The sequence below is a fragment of the Hibiscus syriacus genome, unplaced genomic scaffold, assembly GCF_006381635.1.
Source record: "Hibiscus syriacus cultivar Baekdansim isolate YM2019G1 unplaced genomic scaffold, ASM638163v2 tig00110445_pilon, whole genome shotgun sequence".
Classification (NCBI taxonomy): Eukaryota; Viridiplantae; Streptophyta; class Magnoliopsida; order Malvales; family Malvaceae; genus Hibiscus; species Hibiscus syriacus.
The window spans coordinates 196923-215000 of record NW_024062740.1 but is presented as its reverse complement, the minus strand read 5'-3'; the positions used below and the strand labels follow the sequence as shown (position 1 = coordinate 215000).

At 35.2% G+C, this 18078-nt stretch overlaps 1 protein-coding gene and 1 pseudogene across 1 annotated transcript; both read right to left on the bottom strand.

The window, feature by feature from the left end:
• Window positions 1-10389: 10389 nt before the first annotated feature.
• LOC120125855 lies at window positions 10390-11887 on the bottom strand (annotated as a pseudogene).
• A 1264-nt stretch (window positions 11888-13151) lies between these two features.
• LOC120125840 (receptor-like protein 9DC3) lies at window positions 13152-14008 on the bottom strand. Its single transcript, XM_039144175.1, has one exon. It carries the CDS (start codon window positions 13984-13986, stop codon window positions 13423-13425), a length of 564 nt encoding a protein of 187 aa, XP_039000106.1. The 5' UTR covers window positions 13987-14008; the 3' UTR covers window positions 13152-13422.
• Between the last annotated feature and the right edge of the window lie 4070 nt (window positions 14009-18078).

Genomic DNA, 18078 nt, shown 5'->3' with positions numbered 1-18078 from the left:
CAAAGGGTGAAACAAATCCTAACCTTGGTTGAGGAAGTTTGTAGATTACAAAGGCTGCAGTCCTCATTGCTTCAGCCCAAAACCTTCCAGGTACGTTCTTTGCATGTAGCATACTTCGACAAATTTCTGTAAGATGCCGGTTTTTTCTTTCCACTACACCAGTCCGTTGTGGCGTGTTGGCACAAGTGTATTGATTACGTATTTGGCATTCCCTTATATATTGAGAGAACTTGTTTGATCTATATTCTCCTCTGTTGTATCTGCGCAAGCAACGTATCTTCTTTCCCACTTCTCTTTCAGCTGACTCTCTGAACTCTTTAAAATTTGAGAATGTGTCAGATTTTTCTTTCATAAAGAAAACCCACACATAATTGGAGAAGTCATCAATGAATGTTACCATGTACCGCATTCCGCTAATTGATTGTTGCTTAACCGGTCCGAACACAATAGAGTGAACTAACTTTAACAGTTCTTTTACTTTAAACTTTGACTCGTCATATGGTAATTGGTATGTTTTACCATACTGGCATCCCGCACAGACCGTGTCTGTTCTCACATCTGGTTGAGGAAGCCCCTTAAGCATTGACTTCTTCACCATCACACTTAGCTTGGAATAACTAACGTGACCTAACTGCATGTGCCATAGATCTGATGTCTCATTGTTTCTTGTCATGTCTACATATGCAGACTCTACTGCTATAACGTAGATTGAATCCAAACATCGCTCCTCCATTGTCGGTTTTTATGAGATTTTGAGGTCATGATAAACCTTCAGGTCTTGGGGGCCAAATAAGACATAATGGTCTGATGATGTCAATTGAGCCATAGATAAAAAAAATTTCTCGATTCCTGGGACATGTTAAACATCTTGAAGTTGCACCTGGTTAGAATTATATCAAGGCGTAACTATCGTCTTACCGTTGTGAGTTATCGGTAGCCTTGAGTTGTCAGCTATCACCACCACACGACCTCCCTTATACTCAGACAGGTTTTGCAACTTCTGTTTGTCACCCGTCATATGATTTGAGAAGCCCAAATCTACGATCCAATCATTCTTGTAGTCAATCCGTTCTGGTGTTGTTACAATGAGAGCTAATTCTTCTTCCTCTATAGCGAATAATGCTTCAGTATCCCAACCATCTTCACTATTCTCCTTCGAGCTGAAAGTAGCAGTATTACTTTCAATAGGCTTTTTCTTGGTCCAACAGTGTTTTTCCATGTGGTCCATCTTCCCGCAGTTGAAACATTTGCTATCGAACTTTCTACTATTACTGCGATTCTTGGAAGCTCTCCCTGAATGAGAGCCTCCATTTCCTTGGTAATTTTTTAACTTGTCACCATCCTTTTTATATCCACAACTAGTATACCGTTGAAAAGTGCCTCAATTTTTGCTGGTGTAGAGTGCTTCCTCTTCACCCTTCAGCAAGAATCTTCTCATTTGCTTCGCCATTGCTTCTTGACCTGCAAGCAAATTTTTGAACTCAACAAACGATGGTTTTGTCAACCATCCCTGTACAGTGACAACAAACCCTCGATATTCAGGTCTTAAACTATGGATAATTATTCTCTTTATCCTGGTTTCCCAAATAGGAGTTGTTAGATCTAACTCTGAAATTTCACGACATATCGACTTTACCTTGTGAAAGTATTGAATAATCATCATGTCACGTTGCGTTACAATCTTGTATCATTCTTCTTTAAAAAGAGTGTAACAAAAGTTTACCATTCTTCCTTTGGTGTTTTAGCATCTCGGATGTGCTCTAACATTTATTCTTTAATTGTGGTCTTTAAAGTAAACATCGCTTTGCCTGCTTTAATTTTCCACTTTCACAAGATGCCATTGGCATGTTCTACCACCGATTGTGTAACTTCATCACCACCACCAACCTCCCAAAGGTCATGACCTTGTAAATATGACTCAATACATGTTGCTCACGTGTTGTAGTTTTTGTTGTTTAGCTTCTTGATTCCTCCAACTACTTGAAGGTCACCCATCTTAACGACAAGGCTTTGACTACACTGAACAAGCTTGAGTAACAAACGTGCAGAGTACTAAATTACTCTAAACACAAAGAATCTCCACAAGGTTTGTAATAACATTGACAGTAATCTGAAGAAATATTTTTTTGATGTGGAAGATCAATTAAAACTACACCCACAGAGCATACTCAAAATTTCAAGAGATCTTATAACGTGGCTTTGATACCAATTGTTGAGAAAATTTTAGAGTATATGATCATTTGTAAATGTATATGCTAAGGCAAGCAAATATGTGCAAGTATACACAATCGATTCAAGTAATATAGGGTAAGTGAGTATAGTCTCCACAGGGATTGGTGGAGAAATATATTTTCACTACAACTAGTACTAGTGTCAGCTTAAGAAATAATATTAATAAAACATAGAAGTGATTTAATGAATTCAGGAAAGTTTAGTTGAGGAAAAATAAATATGCAGAATAATAAAACAAAACAAGACAAGTGCTACTTTAAATATAATGCAAACAACCTCACAGATTCAGACACATCACAGAGCATTGTTGCTAAACTTTTGCTTCAACAACAATTATTTCTAAGTTCAGAATGAATTATTATGACTTACTAAGCTGCCTTACAGGATTACTAGGTATTCTTAAACGGTTGCTATGGCAATATTACTCAGCGTTAACTACAACCCTTGGTTTGTCAAACTGTTGTTGTAGGAATACCTCTCAGTGTAAACTATAGGCGTTATCTATTCTACACTAGTGTCTATCCCTTTTAGTCGATTGAAACTTACTCCTTATCTCTAAGGTAACAAGTTAGAACTTCACCATCCTGAATTCATTCCATTGCTCACATGGACCTATCTTAATTCTCTCGAATCTAAGAATCACTATATAGACAAAAGGCTATCTCTCGATGCTCTTACATTGCCTAAATATGTTTTACCAAAACCCCAGGCGATCTCTTGATGCTCTTACAGCGTAAGGTAAAATATTTAAACAATGAGCAAAATAATCATATGCAAAACATAATTCATCATTCATAAACTTAAAAATATTGTTTAGGTAAAACAAAGTTTAACATCAAGTAAAACAGTCATGATGCTATTAAAGATCATCCATAATTCAACGTTTAATACAACCCCAAATAGATAAAGAGTTAAAACAAAGGAAGAACGACTCTCAAAATCGGGGGCTCTGTCACCACGATTCTGATCAACACTACGCCTGCCTTGGTGATCACCCTCTCTCGAGGCCTGATCACCGCTCTGCTAAAGTCTGGCTATTAAGGACACCAAGGAAGGTTGGTGGGTAAATGGTGAAGAAGCACTGCAGTTGCTTGATCACGCCATGGGTAAAGCTCTTCTCTCTTGTTCCTTTCCTCTTCTCTTTGGCAGCCTACGACTGGTTATTTATAAGGAAAAATCTCTTAGGGCTTTGCATGCTTTTTGGAGTTTCCTTAAATAGCCGTTATCAAATAAATGTCCAGACTTAAAAAGAAAAGGCAGATGTCAAAATAATTAAGGCTTGCTTACACGTGAAGCAGGTCATCCAGCTGGTTTGTGACATAGGCGGTTTCGTCACACCTACTTCAGACTTCTTCAGATAAACCTTCTCTTTCCCTTTGCTCTTTGCTTTCGTTATTTATTATTTGGGTTGTAATGAACGTATTAACTTGCTTTGTGCTTGCTTATTTCGAACCCCACCATGAACTAATCCTATTTGGTGGGAGTTCCTTATGGATATTTGATTTACTTTAATGAATGATTGTTTTTCTATGTTATTAACTGTTTTGTTTATGGACCTTAATGCCTTAAGGTTGTAGGAGCTATAAGAGTATTCATTCCTTAGGAGATTACTAAGTGTTCGAGAGAATGTCTAAGTAACACATCCTTAGTATTCGAGAGAAACTAGGGAGAAACCACATAAGCAAGGGGTTCTAGATAGTAACTAGGCCTAATCCACCTTAGAGATAAGGCTAGGATTTCATTCGAATTAAAGGAGTTGTGCATAAGCAATAGGTTAGATGTTAATGATACCGTAAAAAGGTATTACCAAGACATATCCTGTTATCTGGACCAATAGGATCCCTGCAGTAGCTAACGCCAACCGGTTCTGCCAAGGTATCTTCAATCTGTCGAGTCCCTTAACTAGAGATAGCATAGGGCACCCTTAGTAAACTCTGTCGGGCATATAAGGCATAGAAGTAAGATCATTCTAAGAAGTAGACTTAAATTTCCTAAGTGACTCCTATCACTCATTTCCATAGTAGCTTGTCGTGTGAGGAGTCTAAAGTTCTTATAATCAAATCCAATATTTATAATTTATTTTGCCGTTACATTTTCATTTAATTGCACTACACACAATCCAATTTGCCATAACATCTCAATCTACTACCATATTACCATCAGACAATTTCCACAACATCCATTCATTTTGCCACAACATTTTCATTTGCAAATAACGTCACAAACTTTACTTAGGTGACATAGTAAAGCGCTTTGACCAAACTTATCAATTTCCTCCAATCCCTGTGGAGACGATACTCACTTATCACTGTATTACTTGTTCGATTGTGTATACTTGCACATAATTCTGCATCCTTAATTAGTACTCAAAAATAGCGAACAGTTATGGCAGAAACTTGAGCTGCTACCGAATCCTTACCCTCTAATTCATATGCTCCAGAGGTTTTTCTGTCGGTTCCCAATCTTGTATTTGGAAATTGATAATCATTATTTGCTATCCTGTCGAGGATGTCAAAAGCTTCCTCGGGTGATTTGTCCAGTAAGGTGCCATTCGCTGAGGCATCTAGCATCATTCGAGTTGGTGCATTGACTTCGTTGTAAAACATTACCACTTGCATCCAATCGTGAAAGCCATTGTTAACACACTTGCGAAGTGGGCTTTTATACTTGTCCCAATGTTCGTACATTGATTCATGACTCCTTGGTGAAAACTAGCAATATCATTACGAAGCTGTGTATTCATATTGGGTAGATTGTATCGTAATAAGAAACTCTTGCATAAATCTGCCCATGATTCCATTGAGCCGGAAGGAACTCCGCTGAGCCAGGCTCTTGCTCTATCGCATAGGGAATAAGGGAAAAGTTTCAGTTTAAGCACATCTTTATGTACTCCTTGTTACCAAAATGAGTCGCATACTTCAAGAAAAGCGCAAACATGTTGCTTAGCATCCTCATTGGGTGAACCACCAAATTATCCAATAGAGTTTAGCATGTTAAACAGCATCGGTTTAAGTTTGAAATGATTGGCTTGTATTTCGGGTGCCACTATGCATGGATTGAGATCGTCGAGAATCGGGTTCAAATGATCTCGTATCGCTCTTGTCCTTGCAACTTGAAGATTGACAGCTGCATCAGGTCCTAAATCTCCCATGTTGTGTTGCATTTGGAGTTGATTTGAATGTTCTCTGATTCTTTGGGCTCTCAACCTTTGTCTGAATGATTGCTCAACTTCAGGGTCAAATGGTTCCAAAGGCTTGCTAGAATATCTCAAGGTCATACAATAATAAAAACCTACAAAAGCAAATAGTAAACTACGTTAGACTAAATAAACAAAAGGGTAACACAAAAAGAACTTGTTATGGCTAAATAAATTTTTTTAAGTTGTCAATCCCCGGCAACGGCGCCAAAAACTTGATCGCTTGTAAATATATATGCAAAGGCAAGCAAATCTGTGCAAGTATACATAATCGATTCAACTAATATAGGGTAAGTGAGTATCGTCTCCACAGGGATTGGTCGAGAAATATATTTTCACCACAACTAGTACTAGTGTCATAAACTAAGTCCTACTAAGTTGTCAACTTAAGAACTAATATTAATAAAACAAAGAAGTGATTTAATGAATTCGGGAAAGTTTAGTCGAGGAAAAATAAATATGCAGAATAATAAAACAAAACAAGACAAGTGCTACTTTAAATATAATGTAAACAACCTCACATATTCATATATATCACATAGCACTGTTGCTAAACTTTTGCTTCGACAACAATTATTTCTAAGTTCAGAATGAATTATTATGACTTACTTGAGCGAAAGGATTACTAGGTATTCTTAGATGGTTGCTATGGCAATACTACTCATCGTTAACTACAACCCTTGGTCTGTCAAATTGTTATTGTAGTAATACCTCTCAGCGTAAACTATAGGTGTTGTCTATCCTACACTAGCGTCTATCCCTTTTAGTCGATTGAAACTTACTCCTTATCTCTAAGGTAACAAGTTAGAACTTCACCATCCCAGATTCATTCCATTGCTCACGTGGATCTATCTTAATTCTCTCGAATCTACGAATCACTATCTAGACAAAAGGCTATCTCTCGATGCTCTTACATTGCCTAGACATGTTTTACCAAAACCCCAGGCGATCTCTCGGTGCTCTTAAAGCGTAAGGTAAAATATTTAAACAATGAGCAAAACAGTCATACACAAAACATAATTCATCATTCATAAACTTAAAAATATTGTTCAAGCAAAACAAAGTTTAACATCAAGTAAGACAATCATGATTCTATCAAAGAACATCCAGAATTCAACGTTTAATACAACCCCAAATAGATAAAGAGTTAAAACAAAGGAAGAACGACTCCCAAAATCGGGGGCTCTGTCACCACGATTCTGATCAGCACTACGCCTGCCTTGGTGATCACCCTCTCTCGAGGCCTGATCACCGCTCTGCTAAAGTCTGGCTATGGAAGACACCAAGGAAGGTCGGTGGGTAAACAGTGAAGAAGCACTGCAGTTTCTTGCTAACGTCTTGGGTAAAGCTCTTCTCTCTTCTTCCTTTCATCTTCTCTTTGGTGGCTACGACTAGTTATTTATAAGGAAAAATCTCCTAGGGCTTTGCATGCTTTTTGGAGTTTCCTTAAATAGCCGTTATCAAATAAATGTCCAGACTTAAAAAGGAAAGAAGACTGCCAGAATAATTAAGGCTTGCTTGCACGTGAAGTAGGTCATCCAGCTGGCTTGTGACATAGGCGGTTTCATCACATCTGCTTCAAACTTCTTCAGATAAAGCTTGCCTCGGCGAGATAAATATGATCCTCAGCAGCATCAGTCAAATCAAATAAATCTTGCCTAAGAAAAATTTATCCACCACAAGCTAATATAACCTATATACAACTAAATGCAGCTAAAATGCTATGCATACTTTGTTTAGACGAGCAATAACTTAAGTGAAAAGACTAGAAATTAAGTCTTTTTAAGGAGTTATCAGTATACGACTCTAAACACGACTCTAAACTTACTAATATTGGACCAAAACAAGTAAACAAATTACTTGTATTATACCCACAATAAAAGACACTACAACACTTTCCAAAGACCACTCACAATTTGAAGAGAAATAAACACTCAATAGAAAGCTCACAACTTATACTCAAGACACTACACTCAAATTTTTGGAGGATACATAACTCAAATGCAATGGGGGTATTTATAGTCCTCACCGTGCAACCTACACCATACAAATATTAAATTGATAAATATTCCTAGCCATACATCATTGCCACCTACTCCACCTACTCTATTAAATTGTGAAATATTCCTAGCCATATTTGTTGAGAAGCTTCCATTGTATTGCCTTTAGATAAAATGGATTGGGTAGGTTGTGATTTGTAATGGTTGGGGTTGATTTTCAACAGATAACAACCATGACGCAAGTAGCTTGTCATGTTACCGATAAGTAGAGAATAGAGGATTTTCAACCAACCTTCATCAGTGGTCACAAATTGTTAGGATTTTCGGAAGCTCAAAATGACAACCGGAACGATTTGTAAAGAGGGGTCGGAACGGTTTTGTGTTTAGGGAGTAAGGAGATTGAAAGATAGAGAATTGCACAGCGATTTATAGTGGTTCAACTTTCTCAATCAAAGTCTACGTCCACTACCTTAGCTCCTCACCAAGGATTTTCCAACAAATTCACTAATTTGTTCTTTCTTTTGAGGACAAAGAGATAACCTTACAACTCCCTAGTTTTTCCGGGCTAAACTAGAACCTTTCCCTAGCTTTTACACGGGCTAAACTAGAACCTTTCCCCTTTACAAAAGGATAAAAGATGTAAACAATAAAACCTCTCTAAGGTAGGTGTTTACAAGAATTAAGCTCACAAGAACAAAATATTTACAAGAGAAAGATGAAATAAGAATGAAAAACTCTTCTCTTGTGTTTGATTACTTGGATAGTTGTTCTCTTTCTTCTTCAAGTGTCCTTAGCTTGTATTTATAGCTTGAAATGTGTTTGAAGTCATATCTAGCTGTTGGGGATGTTTTGGAGCCGTTTGGGAATGATTTTTCTGCAAAAATAGGCTGCCCAAAATAGGGGGAATCGGTACCCCTTTATAGGGAATCGATACCCCTTCATAATATTCAAATATTATGACCGTTGGGCTGATGAACAGTGAGGGAATCGGTACCCCTTCATAGTAATTTACTGTTCAAATAGTAAATTACTATTCATAAAAACATTTTTGTGCTCAATTTTAAATTAAAAGAACTTTGAATTATTTTTGTAAATTTTGAATAAATTCAATTAAGTCCAAATACATTTTGTAAATTCAATTCAAGTCCAAAAACCATTTTGCCTTAAATTGTTATATCGAAACATAGTTCAACAATCTCCCCCTTTTTGATATAACAAAACATTTGAAAAATTGTTTTTGGCAAAAACTCCCCCTTAATAAAATGTTTAATGAAAAAGATACTAGTTGTTGGAAAACATATGAAAATGTTAAGCTCCCCCTTTTTCATTAAGAAATTGAATTTTTCAAACTAAACTTCTCCCCCTTTTTGTTATATCAAAAATAATTCGATCTTTGAAGTTTAAAATAACTTTGGAGAGTAAGTAGTAAATTTTACATTTAAAAATAATTTGAAAAATCAAAGCTCCCCCTCAATAAATTTATTCCAAACAAAATTAAGCTTTTAAGATCTTGACACTTAAACAAAATATTGAATTTCTAAAAAGAATAACAAACATGTTTGTAGCACATGAAATTCAATATATCCAAGTCTAAAATACTTTATGCAATACCAATTGTTGAAATTTGATATTAATACCAATTGCTAAAATTAAGTGCATTTGCATAAAGTTTTCCAAAAATGTTATGCAATTTTAAAAATTTGATATCAATTGCTAGAGAGATATCATTTTCATTTAGACCACATGCATAAACATTCAAATTTAGGCCAAAAATTAAAATTTATAAAATCAAAGTATTTTGAAATTTGATATCAATTGTTAGAGAGATATCATTAGCATTTAAAACCAATTTTGACCAAAATTCATTATGATGAACTAAAAATTCTCAAAAATAAATGTTCATCATAATCATCTTTTCAACATACATGAGATTAAAACAATGATGCATAATCATTTAAAACCAAAACTCATGCATGCTTAAAATCAAATGAGCAACCAAATAACCAAAATTAAAAGCATTAAGCTTAGTAAATTACTATTCATAAAAACATTTTTGTGCTCAATTTTAAATTAAAAGAACTTTGAATTATTTTTGTAAATTTTGAATAAATTCAATTAAGTCCAAATACATTTTGTAAATTCAATTCAAGTCCAAAAACCATTTTGCCTTAAATTGTTATATCGAAACATAGTTCAACACAAACTGATCTGGAAGCTGGGGCTGATCATCAACAAATCTGGAAAGACCATAGTCATCCATAATTAACCACACTTGATGCTTCTAGAGGATATAATTGTTTTCCAAGAGTTTTAAGGTATCAAGTTTTGAAAGATGTTGCACCATCATCGAGAAGGAACGCGAACTCCCCTACGAATACGTAACATCGCCAGCTATCGGAGAACCTCCAGCCATCAAGCTCACAACAGCACATAAGAGAAGAACAAATTAAGAAAAATGCCTAGTTGAACCTGCAATGACTGATACCATATTAGAGAATTACACCTTAAAGAAAAAGAGGCGACGCTCTCATAGATTTCATTAATACAACCTATAATATTCAAAGGAACCAGGTGATATATATACAGAGAGAATGGAGCTAATGCATAACTAAGAGTGCTAACAACCTCCTAACAGACTCAACAACACTAACCACCATCATAATAAAAAGCACCAGTGCAACACAACAACCTATCTGCACTTGGTGAGAGTCAATACTCATAACACACAATAATTGATAAATATCATGACCACAATCTCTTTCAAGTATTCTACGATTACATTGGTCCACTTGTTCCCTTATTGCTTAATCTAGTGCACAACATAATTATATTCGAATAAACTTATTAATTTATTTTGTTTTTGGTACATGTGAGCTTAATGTCCTATGAAAAGGTTTGATTGTTGAAAACAATTATAGCTTTTGCTCAAATATTCTAACATGAAGATCTCATTAAGAACAATTACCAGCAGCCAAATCCAACCCTTCCGTTCGCATCATCATAGACAACCTCGCCCTTTCTATTGAAAATTTCCTACGATCATCACATCATCTTCTTCATTGTTTTTTTCAAATTCCAAACATGTTTGAGATATCTTGTTGATATACAATATCCCTCTAGCATCAATAGGCATCTCAACACCCCTATCAAAGTATAAGGTAAGGGTCGGCATTACAACTGTTGAATTCCCACTGAAATAATAGCACGTCCCAAGGTTTTCGAATGCTGATGCCATAGGATAATTGGTCATCTTTGTTACAAAAGATCTCCCGACTCTTGAATAGGCGGCCAGAGGGAGTCAGGTGATCAAAGATGCCGAATCGATTACGGTGCCAAATGTTGAAAAAACAGACCCGTCGATGGATAATCTTTCACCACCTACTCTGATATCGAATGATTTTGACATCGGAGTGAATTTAATCAAACTCGGAAGGTTTTCGTCACCAAACTTTAAATAGCCAGTTGATTCATCACTTGACGGTAAGCAATATGAGAAAACCTTGGGGTACTTGTTAGAAGTTTGGGAAACTATAGAAAACCATCCACGGCCTAGGCCTAACACCCCTGCTGCTCGTCCACCGTTTGGGAAATGATTTCGTTGGCCGCAGCCGAATAAGAAGCCTCGGAACACATCAAAAGATGTTAGGCTTATGGTTTCTCTAGCAAGAAAGCCAACTGAAAACGTAGTATTGGTGTATGTAACGCCAGGGCCGGTTTTGGATCTGTGCGGGCTGCCCAACCGCACAGGGCCCAATTTTTGTAAGGGCCTACAAAACTTTTTAAGCCTTTTGTATGTATGTGTATTTAGAATATTTGGTCCAAGAATTTTCAAGTCCAAGGCTTATTTTACTGTTATGGTATAGGATCACTAAATTTTGAAATATTAGTGAACTTCTTTATATATCTAATATTTTAGTTTTAAAAAGCCTATTTTATTGTTATGGCACAGGGCCACCAAAATTTACAAGACGGCCCTGTGTAACGCCATATATACATGTTGAAGAAGAAGAGAAACCTTTTTGCATACCTACAATTAAAATATCGACTATGTCAATAGAAAATCTCTACTTATTAAGCAACCATCAGCATTACCTTCAGAAGAAATTTGATTGCAGGTCACCGATGGGACCCGAATACTGGCATAAGATGAAGACTTCAATGGATTGAATATTGGTTCCTTTTGATCATAGCAATATCCAGAGCATGGCTGGCATTGAGTCCATGTTAATTGGCTAGCAGTGTCGAAAACCAAGGAAAGCTTTGTATTCGACCCGCCAAAGCCTATGCCGACTTGGTATTTTCTGGTGCCAATTGAGATTTCGGGTTTGTCTTGAAGTGATGTCTTCTCCAAGAAATTTGAGGAGAGCATCGAATTGATCGAATTTGCCCGGGCTTTGTATTGGCGAAGAACTTTGGCATTAGAGGAAACAAGATTTTCTTTGTCTTGGCTCAGTACCATAACCTTTGATCACTCGAGCTTCCAAAGAATCCATATTCTTCGGATTCAATAGTATCATAACCTCCGGGTCAGGTACAGTGCATAAACAATACCTTTAACAGTTTCATGTGATCTATAAAACCGAAATTCAAGATTTCACTATTATATCTATTTATTTTGCTGACCTATAAGTAGTAGTCAATTCATAATACAACCAGTTAGAGTCACTATAAATAGTCCTTAACTACGACTGAGAGAGGATTCTCCCCACCATCTTTTCCATATAGACTTTTATTTTCTCTTTATACTTTCATCCCTCTCATGAAAAAAACATGGTTATCTCATCACTAGCCATGACTTTTCGTTCAAATTAAAAAATAAACCAACAACGGCCGAAAAGACAAACTTATTCCCGTCAACAAATTTAAATGGTTACACCGTGCAAAGTAAGGACACATATAAGGATGATCCATTGCCTCAAGCAACTCCAAGCATTACATAAACTACAACATATTAGAATTCAAAGCATGGTTTTCAGTGCAAACAGAACTTTCCTAAACGAATCCAAAGATTTCCAGTAATCTCTTGCTTAAAATCCAGTAAGTGACCCCATAAATATCATAATTGGCAGTAACAAGGAATGTTCAACCATGCCATTGAACTTTGCAAGAACAACTCTGATCAGCAACAACTTTTGGGTCTAAACTCAAGTATTTGTTTAAAATTATGTAGGACATTATATCGTAGTGGCATGTAACAAGAATAGAGCATGTCATGTCAAATATTAAAATATATATATGGATTTTCATTTTTAACGTTGCGAAAAAATTTGATAATTAAATGTAACACTAATTTTTAATATTTTAGGATAAATTTAATTTAAAACAAGAGTTAAAATTAAACAGTAAGAAACATAACTATTAATGATTAAATTTATTATTATATTAAAAAACTGTTTGAATATAAGTGGTCTTCTTTAGTGTAGGTTGAGTGTGACTTTGCTATATGTTGAATTTCTTTCTAATCAATCATTTAGTTGGTGTATGTATGAGTAGGGGTCTTTGAGATGTAGTTTTTACCTAATTGTATTGTACTCTTTTCCTAGGTATAGGGAGTATTTTAACGAGTCACAACTTAAGTTTTGATATTGTATGGTTAAATTCTTATTAAAATCATATTTGTCTGGAAAAAAATTAAATAAACTAATAGACTAATCATGGATTCCAATTGATTAGAAGTACTTGTGTCACTGAAGGCTCGTAATTTATTCATGACATAGAAATACTGCAAATGTTCATAGATGAAAACAGATTAGATTGAGGAATGCTCACAGTGAAACTGTAATACTTCCAACTCGGGCAACTCACCAATAAACTCAGGAATCTGTCCCTGAAGTTTGTTTCTAAAAAGATTGAGCATAGTCAAGTGTTTAAGCTCAGAGAAACTCTCCAGACTCTCACTGGTAAGCATATAGTTTGATAAATCCAGGGAGTTCAATCTTTTTAAGGTTCCCAGCTGGGTGTAAAGATATAAAAACAGCTTGTTTTGCAAATGATTCAGCCAAAGAGTTCGCTTGTGTACCATTTTATAAATCTTTGCTGAACTCTCTCGATGATCTTAACGAGCCACCGTGGTTTTCCGGTCGTGAATACGATGTATCCCATGCTCAGTCCAAACACCAATCCACTTCCATAACCCATCAAAATAGAAAATTTCCAATTCAATTCACCATCATCTTCTGGATCAATTGTTGTCAGAGATTCCTCGTCATTATCACAGCTTTTTGATAATGGTAACCCGCATAAACCCCAGTTCCCCAAGTAAGAATCATTAGTGAAAGTATCAAATTGTTTTCCTTGAGGAATAGGTCCAACAAGATCATTTCGAGAAAGGTTCAACACTGGTAAAAATCCAAGAATTTTCAACTCTGGTGGAATTATTCCATGCAGCTTGTTTGATGAAAGATCTAATGATTCGAGTTTTGAGAGATCACCTAATGAAGATGGGATAGGACCTGTTAAACAGTTATGAGAGAGATTTAGGATAATAAGTGAATGAAGCTCTCCAAGTGTTTCAGGAATTTCTCTGAAGAATCGATTATTTGAAAAGTCTATTACCATCCAATTGGTCACTAGTGAGTGAAACTCTCTTTCCAAACCCTTTGAAGTAAAATACAATCCGTGCACATAGTAGATCGATCCATCATCCAAGTGGCCTGTTATTTTAGAGATATCAACCTATTATAGAGCTGTCTTCTAAAGATTATTTTTCATGTTGATTTTCTGTTGGATGAAAATGTTTTGTTATCCATGTAGTGGCCTGTTATGTTACTTCGACTCTTTATTTTGCTTGAAGTATCCAAATACATGGAAAAACCTTTTAAAAGATAAAGGCATCTGTTATGTTACTTCGACTCTTTATTTTGCCTGAACCCTGTCTTAAGCTCTATGTTTTAAGTATCTTTTGTTTGCTTATCAGTGTAAAGCTGAAACTCTGATTCTTTGATGGCTTTTCTTCTTGCAGCTGAACAATGATGATGTTAATGTCATCAACATATCCATAGGCTGCATTTTGGTAGTCTTAATGCAACAAATCCTCCAGAACTGGCAAATGTAAGTTCACCCGATTGTCGCTTCAGTGATCTCAGGTAACACGAAAGATGAGAAAATGGAGGATATATAAAATGATGGGAAGAGAAAGCCTTCAATATCATGGAAGAGAGGGGGATAGAAACTGCAATTATGGCAATGATTTGGCTAACCTTGAAAGATTGTCAACGATGTGGAACATCACTACCATAACCAAATTGTATCAGAAAATATATCTTTTATAGTTTTGGTTTAGGGTATTCTAAGATGTTGTCCTTCCATCATTTCCATAACCAAAAGCATTGGATTTTCTTCTTTTTTTTTTATTACCAATGGAAATGATGATTAAAATATTAATATTTTTTAGGGGAACTTCTATTGTGCGACGCCTAAAAAACGGCTAAAAACCGGCGTGACATGTTAAACAAGTGTCCGGTTAAAATTTAGACTGGTTATGTTATATCATTTAACCAGAAATATTATCAAGTACAATAATATATTAGGTAGCGCTTATATAATGTAATAGGTAGTGCTTATATAATAAAATAGGCATTTAACCGGAAATATTATCAATTTCAACTTCACTACCATATGGATGTGTCATCACCCATCTGTTGAATAAGGGAAACGTTGATTTTTCACTTGATGCCCCTGTTTGATTAACCCGCAAGATTGACATGTTATTTATTACCAGAGCGGGATATGATTTTGTTGAAAATGTCAGTTGGAAATATGTGAAGGATGTCAGATTCGATCAAGAGAATGAGGAAATGGACCCCATTGGCCATGAAGACGACCAACCAATGGGAGACGCAATGATGGAAGAAGTATCACAAGCTCCAGAAGCTCCAGGTGGAGATGATGTCACAATTAAGACACTGATAGAATACATGGTCAATTTTCAGGAGCATATTGATTCTCTTGTGAGCGGAATGCGAGCCGATATTTCATCATTACGCGATGAAGTCTCCATGTTGCGTGACAAATTAAGTCAACAACATTATACGAGTTAGGTAATTAATTATTGATGTTTCTAAACATTTACACGTTATTAATGTATTTTATTTTCTTTTAAAAGATGTGGACAACCAAGAGGTCAATGAAGATGATGATGATGATGATCCAAACAAGAATATCGTGTCTGCAACGCCGCTTGCAAGAAAACTTATAATTTTTTATGTCAATGGTGTCCTTGTCTACATCCCAAGACATCCAAAAGGTTTGAATTATGTTCATTTGTATCCATAATTTTAACATATAAGCGTACAACTTTAATCTCATTTTGTTCATGTTGTAGATGTTATCCTCAGAATAAGATTATGTAAATTTATGCATTTTTGTGTACAGAATTTTGTTGTTGCCATTTGGTCATCCAAGATGAGGTTAGAACTGTTGATCAATTGAATTACTATAGCCAAAATCATTAATATACAATTAAATGTTAACATTAAAACTTGATTACAATCTCAGGCATAACATTGACCGTGTACTTGAGAAACTACCTTTGTTATCTGACCAGTTTCTATTCGTTTGGGTAAGATAAATGTCATTACACTTTGCTGACTTTAATTTTTCTATGCTTCCTACATTTTTATGTTCTACTATTTGTAAACATGATCAAGGAAAGTGCAAAATAGAAGATAATGTGACCTACTGTAAAGATCTCAATGATGTTTGGAACGAGTATCCTGATTTTAACCCTAAATACACTGTTCGTCGATGATTCAGCGCGAAAAATCATTTATAATCCAGTAAGTTACATTTATGCCAAAATTTTCTAGTTAAACAGGTGTTCATACATTGATTGATTAACAATTTATGTTTTTATATGGAAAAACAATTACATATATCCATATCCCTTCAAAGCTGCTTCTCATTCAGACGACGATGCTCTAGGTATGACACAAATTTATTCCTGATTATGCTAATTGGTTTCGTTTTAGTAAAATTGCACCTGATTAGGTTGATAATTGAAATTATTTATATATGTCCTCAGAAAAAGGCGGTAACATATGAGAGTATTTGGAAAATATGTTGAAGGCGTCTAATGTTCTAGACTTTATTAGCAATAATCCTTTTCAATCAAATTAATTTCGTTGTGGGTACATTATTTGAAAATTGTTATGTATAAATTTGTTGTGTATGTATGTTTTGGTTTGATTATATTGTTAGTATATTTCATTCGGATGGATTTCGTTGTGGGTTTGATTATTTGAACATTATATGAACATTGTTATGTATAAACATATAACACAATAATTGTGTCTTTTAATATTGCACAGTATAACATGTGACATACAGTAAATATTCCATTCGGATGGGTTGTGCATAACCAAACAAGATATCTATCTCTTCCATGTGAGTACTTTATTCCCATTTGACAAGTGTGACAACCCCATCAACTCACAACTCAGCTTTGAACTGAATCAATATTATCTTTTACCCGCTTGATGGTTCATAACGCATGTTACTTAAACAGTCTCAGACAATTATGCAATTTCCATGTTCAATTTAACACTGCATTTCATGTTCATTTCATATTTGACAAAAGGCTGAATTTAAATTTCAATTTCAGTTTGAATTTCAATATAAATTTCGGCTCCACTATAAATATTAGCCCGATCATTTGTTCCATCCACACAACAACTTACTAAATGGAAGCATGGGAGGTAACATCAAATTCCATTTCTAAGGTAACAACTTACCTTTTTCAAAACTTATTAACTTAGACAATATGCATGTTATCATTGATTATTCCTAATTTTCATTCTTTTTTTTCCACCTTTATAAGGGAAATCTCGACCATCGTAATTTTTGGTTAACAAGAAGGAAGATTAGATATCTGAAGAATGTGTTCCAAATACTATCCATTTCAGCCAGCTCACTGAGGTAGGTTAACCTTAAACCAAAACCGTCTTAGCCAAATATACTTGATGTAGAAGCAGTTGCAAATTTAAATTCTCAACGGTGATGCATTTGGTTTTCAAACAGTTAAAACGTCAGAAACGTTTCGTACTTATGATCTGGGTGGTATACGGGAAATGCAACTAATGGAAACTAAAAATCCTGATAATTGAGGGCTACAACTTGTAATAATAACAAAAATAATTGAAGGGTAAACGTGTATAAACTATCGATACTTTACTAAATTTACAATGTAAAGGGTAAAATTCTACCAGTACAATGATAATAGGCGTACATGACAAGCGTCTAAACTTGTCATTTACAACTATTTTCACTATACCAGAGAACGTTTATCCGTTTACATTGTTAATTGTATCAGGGTTTATGCTTTACTTGTGTATCTTCCATTATTTAACATTATTATTAAAAGATCTAGCATTTAATTCTCGAGAATTTTTTGATGGATTTTGTTGCATTACTCGTGTAGCACCCAAATCATAAGTCTGAAATGCATCCGATTCTTTAAATGTTTGAGAACTAAATGGATCACCTTCGAGATTTTAAATATGCAGATGCTTATACATCAGGTATGTTTCTCTCAGACGGTTTCGGTTTACGGTTATCCTATCTTCGTGAGCTGGATGAAATGGATAGTATTCGGAAGGCATTCTTCACCTTTCCAGTCTTCCAGCTTGTTACTCAAAATTATGATGGTCAGGA